At 42.8% G+C, this 16056-nt stretch overlaps 1 protein-coding gene across 6 annotated transcripts in view; it reads left to right on the top strand.

The window, feature by feature from the left end:
- CUX1 (cut like homeobox 1) overlaps nucleotides 1-16056 on the top strand; it is a 268976-nt gene that overhangs the window by 184813 nt on the left and 68107 nt on the right. For 3 of the 6 annotated variants that reach the window (XM_033077919.1, XM_033077917.1, XM_033077916.1), the window contains exons 11-16: nucleotides 1012-1200; nucleotides 6742-6800; nucleotides 11792-11840; nucleotides 12852-12948; nucleotides 14031-14702; nucleotides 15664-15729. In XM_033077919.1, the coding sequence (XP_032933810.1) occupies nucleotides 1012-1200; nucleotides 6742-6800; nucleotides 11792-11840; nucleotides 12852-12948; nucleotides 14031-14702; nucleotides 15664-15729 (1132 nt within the window). The remainder of the gene's footprint in view (nucleotides 1-1011; nucleotides 1201-6741; nucleotides 6801-11791; nucleotides 11841-12851; nucleotides 12949-14030; nucleotides 14703-15663; nucleotides 15730-16056) is intronic. The other 3 variants (XM_033077921.1, XM_033077918.1, XM_033077920.2) reach the window with 2 other exon arrangements.

Here is a 16056-nt window from a genome sequence, read left to right as displayed (position 1 = left end):
TCTTCTTGCCTGTGGAGGGATGCCTGCAATAATGTTAACATGAACAATTTTCATGCAAGGAGCAAGTTCATTGGAAGTAGCAGTTTGGGGCAATTTTTGACAATTTTGCCTGAAACGTGCAGTGTGCATGCAGAGAGCCACAGGCACATGGCTCTGCCGTTCCTGATTAAGAAATTCTGCTCCATTACTTCAGAATATTTTATCTGATTAGTATTTTGTAAGCACAGATTTTCATAGTTGTCAAAGCATTTGGGCTATTAATAATAAATAGATCTAAATAGAATCCTTTGACTTTCACGGCTGCATCTTTCCAGTGCAGTTATGAAATAGGGAAATGTATTCCCTCTGTTATCCCTGTTTTCCCAGAGAGCTGGGGTGTAGGAATTCGCATCTTCCACATTCCCAGTGTCAATCACAGGAATCCCACATTGAGGAATTGTCTGTTTGTTGTGGCACCCAATGCAATGTTTGCTCCTTGCTGAGCTCCCCTGAATTTAGCTTTGTTGCCTCTCCTTCCTTTTTGGGGTCTTGTAAACTTTCTTTTTGTCCCTGGTAGTTGTTTTACCAGGACCTGAGAGTGCTAATATGGATCAGCCATCTCTCAGGAGCTCACATTTAGCCAGCAGAGAAAGACTGGAGGCCTTGCTTGACGCGTTCCACAAGAATCTTTATTTCATGTGAAGGGAGTCAAGCAGGATTCTCTCAGAACAAAGGGCAGACAGTCATATTTATAGGTTCAGGGAGGATTTAAACTACAGCCAATAAAAAGTTTATACAAAGAACAGCATCCAATCTAAGTCAAAAGTTCTAAAGGTGAACTGACCAATTACACAAACTAATTTCTAACCAATTATCTTCCAAAGTGTTAGAGAGTGACCAAATTCTTAAGGAATTTGGCTCAGCCTTGGTATCTAGGAAACCTTATCTATTATAGCAAGTTCCAGGGGCCAGGGGAAGATGGCTTTGGAGGAATTGTATCATCCACAGGGTCTGATCCTCTTTTCCCTGCAGGAGCAGGCCATCGAGGTGCTGACTCGCTCCAGCCTGGAAGTGGAGCTGGCAGCGAAGGAGCGCGAGATCGCCCAGCTCGTGGAAGATGTGCAGAGGCTCCAGGGCAGCCTCACCAAGCTGAGGGAGAACTCCAGCAGCCAAATCTCCCAGCTGGAGCAGCAGCTGACAGCCAAGAACAGCACACTCAAAGTAAGGCTCTGTTCTGCCCCAAGGATGTCTCAGAGATGGTGATGTTGGGGTTTGCTGGTGTGAGTTTCCTGAGCCATTGGCTTCTTCAGGGTGTGGCTGAATTCTGGTTTCTGTGGCATTCATGGAATCACAGAATGATTTGAGTTAGAAGGGACCCATCCCATTAATTCAACCCCATCCCATTCCACTCCCCTGGATATATTGTTTTCTAAGGGATCACAATTTTTTAACTTCTAAATGGCCCAATCCCACATGGATTTCATTGTTCTGTGTTTTTGCAGAACAAGGCTACCTTTAGCATTAAAATCACCACCAATACATTGACCATGGATATGTAATGAAATAGTTGAACTAAAAAGGCACAGAAAATCCCTCTCAGATTTTCAAACTTTTCATTCCTATTCCAGTTATACATATTGAAGACTTGCAAGGATTGGCTTATCTTTCAATTTCCCAGCTACCCCCTCCAGTTCTCTCCACTGGAAATGGGAAGTGCATCATTTAGAGCATAGAAACAAGTAAAATCAGGATAAAGAGAAGGCTTTTAGCTTCATTTAATTATTTTTTAACTGTGTATTTGCTGCACAATAATTCCCATTTATAATTAGCAGCCTGACCCTGTACTCATTTGCACAGGAGCAGCACTGCACTAGAACCAGAAAGAACAGCTAAGAATTCTCTGAATGACCCTTTTACCTCTCTCTTGGGCAGTTTCACTTTCCCTGTGCTGAGCCCACACAGTTCTGATCTCTGAGTGAGCATGAGAAATGTTTCCTGACGTGGGGTATGAATCAGTTTCCTGTAACTCCCATCTCCTTCATTGTTCCACCATCTATGAGCTCCAAAGTGTAAACAAGATAAATTTATCTATTCCATTAAAGACTTGGTACTTCTGCAGGTTTGATAGTCTGAGAGTTTTCTGAGAGCAGGAGGCTGATAGTTCCCACTCAGCTCTGACTGTGGCGTGGGCAGCTCTGCTCTATCAGAATGATTTAATGTTCAATTGAAACTCTTACAAATTGCTCTAATTCTGACATTTTTTAGCAGTTACTGGTTTTGCTGTGGTGGAGCATAATTCACATGGAGAGAGACCTGTTAGGAATGAAAGCTGAAGTGTTGCAGTCAGTGTTTTCTGCGTGTTTCAAGCCAGCTTTGCAGAATTTTTATGAAAATTCAGTGGAGCAAAGGGCATCTATTATGTAACTCCATAGACAGTATCAGTCCCTGCCCACCTGTCACCATGTGGGCACCACTTTTCTTGAGGGAGAAAGGAGCTGCCCTGGTTTTGAGGGACACATTCTGCTGGCTACACCCATGTTCAGAGGATTTTTTTATTTTACTTTTTCATAAAGCCTGATAGAAAATATCTTGAGTCCTTGCACTTGACAGATTTTCTTGGAATAAAGCATGTTCCTGGTGAGGTCAGTATTAGTTTAGCCATTAACTTCAAAGGGAGTAGGATCATAGAAATGACAGAGCAAGTCTTTGATTTCCATTTCAGTAATCTCCTTCCATTTTCTCATAGCCTTGCCTGGCTAATGCTCTGTATTTAGCTTTCTGTTGATAGTGTCTGATGTAGTGCCTCTATTGATAAAGTTTTAGTCGTTTCAACCCTCCTTAACCTTATTTGTTGCAACTATAAAAATATTCCCAAATACTTACTTTCACCCCAAAGTGCTGGGGAAGCCTGTGCCTGGCACATGTTGTACAAAGCACCAAATCTCAGTGATGATGTGCTGATCTCCTGTTTGATTATGGAGGAATTGCTTCTGAAATAACAGAGATTTTAATGGTTGCCTCCACAAAAAACAACTCACAGTCTCACAAATTAAAGCAATGTTCTCAACCTGTATCTTGGGGGAATTGTTTAATACTCTATGCCTTAATGAAACAATACAGAAATACTTTCAAAATTATTGCTTCTTTATCTTCATCTGATCTAATAATCAAAACATGTCCTCTAGTAACAAGACTTTTCTCACTCTAATTGTATTAACCCTTTGTGGCTGGGTGATAGAATGTCCCTGCTACCCAGTTAAAAATCAGTAATGTGAGTTGATCACTCTAAACTGAACTACCATGTTAGTTTAATGGCTATTTAAATGTTTTAAGCCCCTCAATGCAGCCCCTGCCATTTACCTATGCCACTTCAGTTCATCATACAGTAGTGATTGTATTTTCTAAATAACATGAGGTGGGACTCAATCTCTGCATGCTCTGACCTGGGTTCATTCACACCACAGACACAAGATGATTCCTTAACATGGGATATTTGCAAATTTAATGTGCAGAAAAGCCACCAGTCCATTCCTTCTGCCCTCTGGCTCCTGCATTTTTGTGTGTTGGAATATATTTTGTCTGAATTAACCAGGTTGATATTTAGTGCAAGATATTAGCTCCTCCAGATTGTCTCACAGCTTGAACCTTTGTTATCCCGTGTTCTGTGCGTTTTACAGGGTTCTTGGAGACAATTACCATACTAATACATTTTAAAAGAGTCATTGACTGGGAAGATGCCAAGTGCCTAAATGTTCTGTTTCTACACAGGCACTGCATCCTCAGTTGTTAGTTTATATTGTTTAGTAAAGTCGATGTTTAGGTGCAGATTTTCCATGGCAACAATCTCTATATTAGGTACTTGGGAATGATGGATGTGTGTGTTTTTTATACAATCCAAAGTAAAATATTGCTGGTTGTCATACTGCTGTAGCAGCACACAAGTACCTGAGAGTCCAAAACAGCTGCATTTTGTCAATATGTCTTTTTTTTCTTTATTATTCTACCTGTGTTTTGTACCTAAATTCTCCAGAAATACTTTACCAGGGTACAGCACTTCCCTGCACAGAATTACATTTAATACAGGTTGCATTAAAATCAGAGTCATTAGCTTTTTTGTGGTTTATATCTGTTTCTACAAAAAGCTGTTTTCTTAGCATGCCCTTGCATAAGTAACTAACATATTAATCCAGGATATTGTTTGTTTTAAATTTCTTCTGGCCCTTTTTATACTGAGAACTGGTATAAATTGCCAGTTATTCCTGCTGTAAGAGCGTCTCTGCTCTAGACCCAAAATGTTGCAAATCACAGGAGTAAAGAAAGGGTGAATTGCATTGAATTTGCAGAGCACTAGAGACAGAAGGACAAAGTGACAAGACTAAGGAGAGCAGAAGGATATCTTGTGTTTGGCAGGTCCTCCCATTGCTTGTGACCACCTGGAAAACTCTCACTGTGATGCTGAGTCTCCTCCCAGTACCAAGGGCTCCCTGGCTCACTGGTTGCATTTAAAGATCCCTCTCCAGCCTGACCTGAAGCACTAAAAATTCAACTTGGATGCCTTGTTGAAGTCACTCTGCTTTGCTCAGTGTTGAGCTGCAGCTTGAAAAGCTGCTTGAACTCATGGCCTGTTGTAGCTGACCCTCCTCAAAATGTGAGAACTCAGGTCCTGGAACTACGTAGTACATTCCCATCATTTACAACATGTGTTGTAAATTATCATAACCTCCAACATCTTTAATATTTGTAGGATTTTCCTGGTCACATCAACCAGGACTTTCCTAATTATGTCAAAACACCTGAAGAACTGTGTCTGCTATCTAAAGCAAAGTCAGTGCTTCCTGTAGTTCCAGACAATAACTGGAATTTGGTAAGGCAGGACACGCCAGAAAAAAACACTAAAGCTTGCCCTGTATTTATTCCAGATGAAAAAAAAATTGTAGCTAAAACAGACACTTTATTTTTCTTTTTAACACAACTGGAATGACTGCACAAGCCACTGATGACAAAAGCTGCTGGGCCACAAGACCTTTTTAAGAGGCCACTCGTTTCATCAGTGTCCCAGAGTGTGCAAATTCCACACTGAGCAGCAGTTGCTGTGATCCATTAAGAGCTGCTCCTTGAGCAGGGCCTGGCTGTTCCTGCCAGGAGATTCCTCTCCTCAGCACTGGTGAGGATGCTGGGCTGTGGTGTCAAACAGCAGGAACAGCACCTTGAGAGGGCTGTGTATTGATAACCTGGGTGTCCACTTTGTCACTGCTCCTTGATATCTGTGCTAACGGCAAAGCAGAGATGTCAGCAGTGTGAGAGCTGCAGAAGGAAATCCTTTATAAAATGGCAGAATAGCTGGAGGTCCCACAAAGCCCCACCACACTGCTGCTGGCATCTGAAGAAGCCTCATTTAAATTACTGAGATGACTCAAACCATGGTTTGTGTCCTGTGGGTGCTGTGCTGCATCATTTTGGTGTTTGTGCAGGTGATACACACACACTGACTTACTGGGGAAGACAGCCCAGGGAACAGGTTCCCAGTCCTGTTTGTTGGCTGCCCCAGCCCTGCCTCCATGCCCCAGAGCTGGGCTGCTGCACAGCTGTGTGGGGCTGCATTTTAAACAGCTTTGCTAAAATTATCCAAGTTGCCAGCAGCCCCCATCCTCCTCCTGCATCCAACAAGCAGCCCCAGAGTGGGTGTAGGATCTTGAATTCCCTTCTCCCCTGAAGGCAGCCTCTCCTGGACATGAAGTCCTGTTTTTCTTTTTCATGTCATATATTCCTTTCCTTTTCAAAGTAGATTCTCTGTCTTTGAGGTTACACATCCTTGTGTTATTTCTGTTTCCCGTGACCTTTGGGATTCTGTGCCAATTTTAACACCAAAAGTGAACTGAAGCAGAGTTAGCCTGACTTTATCCATGGAAGTTGCAAGCCAGTAAGTTCTGTTCTTTGCTTAGATCAGGTGTGCCTGCAGTAAGCAAAGAAAATACTGAAATGAATGTGGCTTCTGCAAGCAACATAACGGCATCAATTATGTATCACTATGTTTTAGGCCTCCTGAAGCATTTACCCCGTAGTGATGAGCACTTTGTTGGGAGCTGGGTAAGGTCCAAGTGTGTGGCATTGCGTTCTGGATTGTGGCAGTGGGGTTGGTTCAGCCTTTGGGGCATCCTCACACCCAGGAGAAGCCACTGAGGCCGCCCTGGGTGGGGCAGAGCAGAAGGAGCTGCTGGGGTGGCCTCAGTGCTCCCTGGTGTGTAACCAGAGCAGGTAAATGCTTCTAAAACCTCCTGGTGCAGCTGTTTGGGTTGGGCACCAGGTGCTGTAGGAGCCCTCCAAGCCTAAGGCATTCCAGTCAACAACAGCTTCTTTTTATCATGTAGATAAGGTTATCAAGAACTGTCCTATTAAGAACACAGTATGTGCCAAAGCATCCTGCTTGTTTATTCAATCTCCCTGAAAATTTCAGCTGCCCCATTTTTTTAATACCTTCATCCCCAATCTCTTCCCTGAACACGACAGTGACATTGCAAACAGCCAAATTGGGACCCACTGAATTCTGTCATGCTTGGCACTCTGTAAACAAAGGATGAGCGAGGTATAATTGTGTTTACGTTTAATTGGTTATAGTTTGTTTTCTAATATATGTAAATTAGGTATGAGTCATTAACCCTCACTTGTGCACTGCTGTATATATGGAATAATTTGAAGATGATTTTCAAAGCCTGCAGAAAAAAAACAATGTAAATAATTAAATCCATGTTCTCTCTTTTAAAGCAACTGGAAGAAAAACTGAAAGGACAGGCTGATTATGAAGAGGTTAAGAAAGAATTAAAGTAAGTGTTAAATGCTTACATAATTTTTTTCACAAACTCTGGTTGAACAGTGCTTGTTAAATGAAGCCACAAATCTGTGTTCTTGGAACAATAAAGAATTCAGTCAAAACCACAAAGACGAGGAAATTGGGAATATTGGCAGAAATTGCATCCAGAACCAGTGGAACTGCTGTATCTGAGAGTGCTCCTTTTTGTTGCAGCAGAGGATCACAATAGCAAATAAAACATGTGTCTACAAAGAAAAGCCACTAAAACTATTGTCCACAAAGGGGAAAAAAGTTTCAAAATCTGTGGTCTTTTATGTGGACCACTCTTTAAAAATCTCCAGCCAACAGCTGAGGTTAATATGGACCAAAAATGTCATGCAGAGCCTTTGGCCATGGTACCTTTTCTGTGCTCCTGCCAGCCAGTGTTCAGCACTTCCCAGTTTAATGCTGGGCTTATTTTACTGTATATTTTTGCTAATATAATGTGGTTTTAAACTAAAGCCACAAACAGCCCTTCCTATTCCAAGGGATTTTCTTAAGAGACTTAAAAGAGCCTCATTTTAAACTATAACAAGATAAGCTGTCAGGTTCAGAAGAGAACTTTTCTGACTGGAAATATGTTTAGTGTCAAGGTTTAAATAACTGCAAGAAACTCCCATCTCTTCTTTCATCATTCTGGCATTTCTGTGTGTGTTTTAAAAAGGCTGAAATAACCCATTCCCTGGTTTAATGAGGTATTTCAGATGAGGCTGGTAGTCATGTGCTTTTGTTTACATGTCCCTGGAGAATATGGAAAGCAGATTTGGATTTGCAAGCCCCACAACTGCCCAGCCCCTGGTGCTGATTTATTCAAGCCACGCTGGCTGAGGTTCTGGTTCACCACCAGCTGCAGCACACCCTGATGTAGGGGTATAATTTTCACTTAAATTAAATGAATTGACCATTTCTTTGGTTATTTTACCTGACTATTACTTGGGCTCAAAATAGCATCATCATTTAGTAATTAGGGGTAAACATATCTGTGTCCTCTCCTGAGTTAAGGGAGCAGCTTCAGGTTTTAGCCAGTTTATGTCCTCATATGTAAAGCAGTGAATGGGAATAAGGCCACAACCTTCCAGCTTCTTGCATTAGATATTCAATGTAAATGTGCTGAAACAACAAATGAGTTTTGAATCCTACCTGGTTTAATACAAAGGTTTAATACAACAGGACCAGGACTTTAAAGCCAGACTTAAGGTGCCAAGAACCCAATATACTCATTGAATATACTTATTGAATATACTCATTTAAGCTTACTTTGCATTTGTACTTTAAATATAAACCCTGTGGTGATAATACCAATATTTTAATTTTTTTTTTACAACACTGACTTACATGAGGTCAGGGGTGGAAAGGCAGATGAGATGAGCTGTGACACAGGAGCTTCATATGGTGCTTCTGCTCAGAATGAGCCTGCAGTGAAATAAATGGGAGACTCTCCTGGAAGTGGCCCTGGTTGGGTGCCAGTAAATTAACCCTGATTTCCCAGCTGTTCCAGCTTTTATATCCCTAATTTGTGGATTGATAGCTGGCTTGAAGGGGCCCTGGGGTCCATCACCCTCCTGTGGCTGGTCTGAGGGTTGAGACCCTCTGAGAGAGCACTGAGGATGTTTGCAATGCTGCATCCTCCAAGCAGCTGCTTCACAGCACTGCCATGCTCCGTCTAATCCAAAAGGTGTGCTGAAGGCTAAATGTGCATCCCCTGGCAGTGACAGTCTGATTTGAACTGAGACTTGCTGCAAATGAGACTGGGAGAAATCTGTTGCTGTAGATCTGGAGCCCTCACACTGAATCCTGCTGCACCTGCCTTGTGCCCTGAAACACTGACAGAAATGAACTGCTCATAACATTTGCACCAAGAGAAAAGAGATCTTGTCAGTAAGGCAGGAACAGAATTAATTTTGTAGGTGTTTTGGCACTGGTGTATTTTCCTTAATCCTTCCTGGGCTGTTAGAGGCATTCTAGGCTGAGGGGTCTCAATATCAGCCAACTTCTAACTCTGGAGGAACTTAGGATTATGTCAAGATCTGGGATGGGAGGATTCTTCACTTTCTGCCTTGGCTTTTGTGCCCAGTGGCTTCTAAACCTATTTTTGAGATCTGAGAGCTCTGTGTGTGCTTTCAGCTCCCTCTCGAGTAGCACGACAGCGCTGACCCTGCTGCCTTTGCAGTCGGGATCAGACGAACAGAAAGTGGAGCTGTCCCAATGCACACTTTGCTTTACAGTCAGATCTTTCAAGTCTTCTTAGATGTGCAGATTCAAGTCACAAGATCATTCCTTTAAAAAGCAGGTAACTGATCTTGAGCCACAGAATGAGTCAAGATCTCATGGGCAAAGATATTCGTGGAATCCAAAGAAGAAACGTTGTGCTTCCTCATATTCCTGAGGAGAATGTGTCTTTTGTGAGACATTTGGAGAGTCATTTTTGACATGTTTAACTTTTACATTCTTTTAAAAATGAACCTGCTGGAGTGGATATTCCTCTTAGGGCAATTAGAGGTGCCATCAGCTTGATTTTTAGTATATTTTGTGTTTCAACTGTGTAGGAAATTACCTGTGAAATTGTCAGGAAGTTAATTCAGTTAGCAAAGAATCCCCTTCAGGTAGGCAGAGGTCAGTAGGTTTCCAGCCAGGGTCTGAATACACATTGCCTGCACCAATCTGGGAATGCAGCTGCTGCTGCAAGGATCCTTCCTGAAGGTCCCAGCTGGCAGCAGATGCTCAGAACCAAAATGCACCAACCTGTGCTAGGGAAGGATGACAGGATTGGGGCTTTAGAGGCAGACTTTTGGTGTGGAGAACCAAATATAACCATAAGCAGGTTTGTGCTTCTGAGCTGGTTCTGGTCAGGGCACCACTCATGTCTGCTCCTTTTGGGAGAGAGCAGCTTTTTCTGGTTTAGCCTCATCCAGGAGGAAGGAAGGTGTTTGGAATGCTGCTGGATTGCTCCACATGGCAAACCCACGTGTGGTAAGTGGGGTCACAACTGCTCTGAACTGAAATGGGATTTCCCATGGGATATTTGCCATGTGATAATATGCTGTTCAACCTGGGTTTGAAATTCAGATGAGTCTCCTCATTTGGGCATCATGAGGATGTGCATTAGGTCTGGCTGTCCCTGCAGAGGACATTCCCTGCAGAATTCATGGAAACAGCCACCTGCCAGTGGCTGGGGTTTTCCCTGGATGAGTCTCTGTGCATTTATCTCCCCCAGCACCTTGGAGTCCTGGCATGCAGAGCTGTGCCTCCAAAGGGGTGTCCCTAGAAACACTGGCTGTTGGGGATTTGCCACCTGAGTCACACATCTGTGATGTCAAAGGGATGTCAGGGTGTCTGAGATCTCGAGCCATTAGTCCACATCTCCCCCCTTGACTGGAGGAGTCCATTGATAGCACAGGGAGTTGTTTTTGCACGTGGCTGAGCTGTTCTGCCCAGTATCACTTTATGTACTGTGTGTGGGGTGATGGCTCTACCCTGCAGCCAGGCAAGAGGTGGCACTGAGTGATGCCATGTAATGGAAGTGATTGCCAGAAATCTGTGGTTCCATTAATTACTGTATTTTAGGGATACCTGTCAGAATTAACCCTGTGTGCAATGAGTAAACACAGATGTAAGATATATGAGGTCTCTTTCTCTGAATGACTTTTTTCCCCTTGGGTTTCCTATGACCTTGAGTGATCTTGAATGGCCCAGAGACCTGATTTCCAGAGTGTCACTTAATGCACATCTGACTCTGGATTAATGCAGGCACAGGTTCAGGCAGTTAATGGGTGCCTTGCTAACTCCTCATGGCATCCTAACTAGTTCCTGTGTCTTAATACTGGACTTCTGCCTTTTTTTCCTCTCAGTTTCCACATTTCATGGAATCACTGAATGTTTTGGGCTGGAAGGGGCCTTGAAGTTCATCCAGTCCCACCCCTTGCCATGGGCAGGGACACCTTCACTATCCCAGGATTACTCCAAGCTCCATCCAGCCTGGCCCTGGACACTTCCAGGGATCATGGGGCAATTCCAAAACCTTTAATACATGATCCACAGCTTTTAATACAGTTTAATACATGATTAAACAGATTGTTCCAGCTCACAGAGTTCCTGGTGCTTTATCCATGACAAATGCTGTATAAACACAATCTATATGTGTTTATGTGCTTTTCTTCACCAAATGAATGTTGTCTTTGTACAGTAAGAAGCTGAAATCATTTATTGCTTCAGTCTGAGGAAGTTCATGTCCTGCCTGCAGCAGGCTGATTTTTAAAAAAATTATCCCACAAAGCACAGTAATAAGTCTGGATTCCTGTAAGATTCTGGTTTGCCAGACAGCTGTAACTGAAAGGGAGACATCCTCTGACCGCTCACTATTTGTATAAAATATTGACAATGAGACTATCAGATTCTTCTCCTAATGTACTTATAAATATTTGGATCTTTCATATTTCCTAAGAAATATTGGGCCATTTTGTCTTCCCTTTGCCATAGAACAAAGAGGTTATTAAAATGAAAAATTGCCTTTTAGCCTGTAGTGCCTTGGTTGGGAAGATTATTTGTGCCTATTTTCCTTGCTGGTGAGCTGGTGTATATTCTACAAAGTGCTGTACTGTGGTGGTGATTCCCCTGTTTTTTTGCTTTGCTACAACTTCCTCATTCCCTTCCAGCTTCACAGATAAATTTATATCGTTTCTGACAGCTTAAAATGTTATATCCTTATTAACCTTTAAATTTACGCTTTCAACTGGCCTAGTGGGATTGCATATGGAATGATTTAGATGATGCTCAAGAAAATTTTCTTATCCAATAACTGGTTTGAGGAGTTATTCTGTATTCATTAGGAGATTGTGTTACTGCAAGGAAGGTTGTCATCACTTGTGGTGTTGCTGGAGAACAGGACATGATAATGCTAATTCTCATTAGTGGAGTTGTTACGAAAAGGAGAAACAGAAAATAATTTCTTTTTTCTGCCTTCCACAGTATATTGAAATCCATGGAGTTTGCACCATCTGAAAGCTCTGGTGCACAGGTACTGAACTTACTTTTGTTTTCCTACTTCTTCAGCAGCTCAGTTGATTAACAAAAATTTTGTCTTGCAATTCCTTGGTGTTGACATCAACAATTTCCTGTTGATGTTGAGGCTTCTGGGTCCATCCTTGTTTTTCCTGATGTTTTCTTATTTAAAAAGCTGAACTGGACCTTTCTTTTTTTCGCCTGTTAATTTGATTTAAGTGGTCAAGGACAAAGTGATGTTTCAGCTGTGCTGGAGTGGATAAACCAGAATGTTGTGAAGTTGAGTCATTTAAAGATACTGAAGTTGGTGTACGAGCAGCACATTGTGCAAGGACTTCAGCATTTTTAAGTATTTGTTAGCCTTGAAAATTTCTTTTCACAAAAGAAAACAGACCTTGGAGTACTGAGAAAGCTCTGCTGTTCCAGCAAATTAATCTTACTTCAGTTTAAAGGTTATGAATTAAATTCCTGTTTTTGAAATCCAAACTGAATATCGATATCCCAGGATTAACTTTCAATGGGTTTTTTAATGATCAAGGGTTAGATATTTAGGGGAGAATAAATAGCAGGTTTCTGTGACTGATGTTATTTTGGACAAACTGTTTCTGCTGAAATGCAGCATGTCAAGGAAATGCTTAGCTTGGGTCAGTTGACCTAGAAGGAATAATATAATCTTAACTCCTGTTTTAATCAGATTAAAAGAAGTCTACAGCTTTTAAACTGAAAGCGTGCCAGGACCATTTAAAAATAAGTAGGATTAAGAAAAGGTTCCGTTACACATCTCAAAATAATGCAGAATTGATGAATGATTCACAATGAAAATTAAACAGTGAATCTCTTCCATGGCTCTCACCAGAGCCTGGAGTGATTCCTGCTGCTCTGTGCCCAGCGAATTCCCTCGCTGCCTTCAGACACCAGTCGAGCACTTGTTTTTTTAAATTTTTTTTTCCCTCTGAAATCCTTTTTTGTGCCTGAATGAGATTCTCATTGCTTTGAGAAACAAACCTCCCCCTTTGGTTTCCTTCAGGATGCATCCAAGCCGCTGGAGGTGCTGCTGCTGGAGAAGAACCGCTCGCTGCAGTCGGAGAACGCCACGCTGCGCATCACCAACAGCGACCTGAGCGGTAGGTCCGGCCAAATTCGGGCTCTTCTGGTGCCTCTGCTGTCCTGTGACGGGAGGGAGGGCTGAGTGAGAGCTGAGTGTCTGAGCTAATGCATGGCAGGAGGATTAAGGAGCAACAGGAACACTGAGTAACGTTGGATTTCTGTAGTTTTATAGGCTGGATAATGAAGGAAAAGTTAGAGAGTCTATAAAGGTTAAGGAAGAGGCATTACAGGCTGTACCAGTGTTTGAGGCTGTCTTCTGGTTTGGGAACAAATCCATCTCTTTCCCCCACACACAGTGTTATGCAAAATGCTTGCATGTAGAACACAGTCTTCCTGTCTGATACACTTGGATATACCACCAGCAGGTCAGCTTGGGAAAGCAAAATCCTTTCTTTCCAGTGAAGCGTGTTTGCTGTTTGGCTTTCCTAATGTGGCTTTTACATCTTGTGTGCACATTTTTTAAATGGCAAGTCACGGAATTTCCAGATTCTTGAATGATGGTTTTTGCAGCTGGAAGAAAGTTAAAAGTTGCCACTGGCACTGGGATTACCGAATTCTGAAGTGTTTTATGACTTTTAACTGAGTGATCTTGGTGCATCCACCTAATGGTTATTCCTTTATTCAAATTGGTTTGTTCCAAAATGTAAATGTTTGCTGCATTTGGGTTCAGTCAGGTCCAATGAGTCATATCTTGAATGAGAGACAACAGAGAGACTTGCTGTCTGTAACTGCATTTATTTAACTGTATCACTGCACTTCATGTAACTGTTCTAGTGTTAATGTCTGTAAGGGGGATTCTCCAGGCTGCAACATACAAGAAAGGTGCAAACATGAAATGCATGTTGTTTGTTTTGGGGGCCTTGTTTGGCTTGAAAATTTTCAATCATGGAAAAAATAAAAATTAAAAATAAAAATTGAAAAAAAAAACCCAACAAACGAAAACAAACCAAAAACAAACAAAACCAAAACTCCCACCGCCACTCCATTGGCCCGTGTCAACCTGCACTTTTTCCCTTTGCGGGGCAAACTTTGCATTTTTTTATCTTGGTTTTTCCCTCTTTGACCCCCCATAATGCATTATGTTTGACCTTCCTTGTAGGGTCAGCCAGGAGAAAAGGGAAAGACCAGCCTGAGAGTCAGCGTCCTGCAACCTTGCCGGCCTCCCCTCCTTCCCAGTTGCTCCGCAACGCGGGGGAGCAGGCTTCCAATACTAATGGTACACACCAGTTCTCACCAACGGGTTTAAGTCAAGACTTTTTCAGCTCATCCCTGGCGAGCCCCAGCTTACCCCTGGCCTCCACAGGAAAATTTGCACTAAACTCTCTCCTCCAGCGACAGCTAATGCAGTCCTTCTACTCCAAGGCAATGCAGGAAGCAGGAAGCACAAGCATGATTTTTCCAACAGGTCCATACAGCACAAACTCCATATCTTCCCAAAGTCCATTACAACAAAGCCCGGATGTAAATGGCATGGCCCCGTCTCCCAGCCAGTCAGAAAGTGCTGGGAGCATCTCTGAAGGCGAGGAGATAGACACGGCCGAAATTGCACGTCAGGTGAAAGAGCAGTTGATCAAGCACAATATTGGACAGCGGATATTTGGACATTATGTGTTGGGACTGTCTCAAGGGTCTGTGAGTGAGATCCTGGCCCGGCCAAAGCCATGGAATAAACTGACTGTGAGAGGCAAGGAGCCATTTCATAAGATGAAGCAGTTCCTGTCGGACGAGCAGAACATCCTGGCTCTTCGCAGCATCCAGGGCAGACAAAGAGGTAAGAGCTCCCCAGCCCCCTGCTCCTCTTAGTTCCAAACATTCCAGACCAGGAGCTTCTCCATCTGGGGCCATTTGTGTGCTGCTGCTGCTGCTCTCAGCCAGCTCAGGTGCCAGGTGCAGCAAGTTCAGCTCTGCAGCCCTGTTTTGCAGCACTCAGGCAGGTTCGTATCTCTGCTCATGCTTTTTTTAGCCACTGGCTGGTGCCTGTCAGCAGGGGTGAGCAGCAGGGACACTCACAGCCCTCACTTGCCAGCCCCTCCGTGCCACAGCTAAACACAGAGAGAAAAGGGTCAGCAGCTACTCTGGGTATCAGCCCTCAGAAACACTTGGGGATTTTTATTTGAGGTTATTTACTGAGACCAGGCTTTTGTTGTGTCTTGTGTGATTATGTTTTTTCCCCAAAGTGTTCTGACAAAATAGGGTAGGTGATGCATGAGATGAGTAATTAAAACACAATCCCAGTTTAAAGCAGCTTTGCATATTTAAGGCAGCGATTTTAAGAAGTAACATGCATTTCATTGTGATTCATCTTAAGGCTGAGATTTACATTTAGAGAAACTGAAAAGTAAGTTGTTTACAGTCAAGAAATATTGGAAAGGACAGGCAGGGTTTTCTAGATTTTGTTTAATTGGAAGCACACACTGTTAGATTTATAATCTGTTCTTCCTTTTGATTATTGTACTTGAGGGGATTATCTGCCCATCTTTAACCTCTTCATTTTTGGTATCTCTAGACATTTATTTATATCTGTCTAATCTCCTTTCCGAACATAGCTGTAATCTTTATTAACAAATCAGCCAGCCTTGCTTCTTCCCAAGTAGCCAGTTCCTCCTGCTCAGGGGCCCGAGGGGCCAGGAGAGCTCAGGGCCAGGCTGCCAGCTCCTCATGTCACACAGCCCGTGATGTCAGAGCAACCATCCCCTGATTGTTTTGTTCTTACCAAACTTGTTTTTCAACAGAGAATCCAGGCCAGAACCTGAACAGACTATTTCAGGAAGTACCGAAACGAAGAAATGGGTCTGAAGGTACGTCACAGGCAGGTGTTTTTCTTTGCAGTCAATCCCTAGGAAGTGGAGTGTGCTTTAGCTGTGTGTTTCCTTAAAACTGTGCAGTTTGATTCTGGCCTGGAATCTGATAGAAAAACAGACAGTAAGTATAAAACAAACCATGGGTTAGATGAACACTTTGCTTTTCCTAATTCTGCTGCTGCTGTACTAACGTAACCCTGTTTGGATAGTTCTTGCGCTCCCACCCTCCCTGCAAATGCAGATAGAGAAGTGATAGAACTGGCTTTATAAAGTCACTGGGTCTATTGAAATGCTCTCTTTGCTGTTTTTATGGTTTTAGAGGGA

Source organism: Catharus ustulatus, chromosome 22 (assembly GCF_009819885.2).
Source record: "Catharus ustulatus isolate bCatUst1 chromosome 22, bCatUst1.pri.v2, whole genome shotgun sequence".
Lineage (NCBI taxonomy): Eukaryota > Metazoa > Chordata > Aves > Passeriformes > Turdidae > Catharus > Catharus ustulatus.
This window is presented reverse-complemented; position numbering and strand designations above follow the sequence as displayed.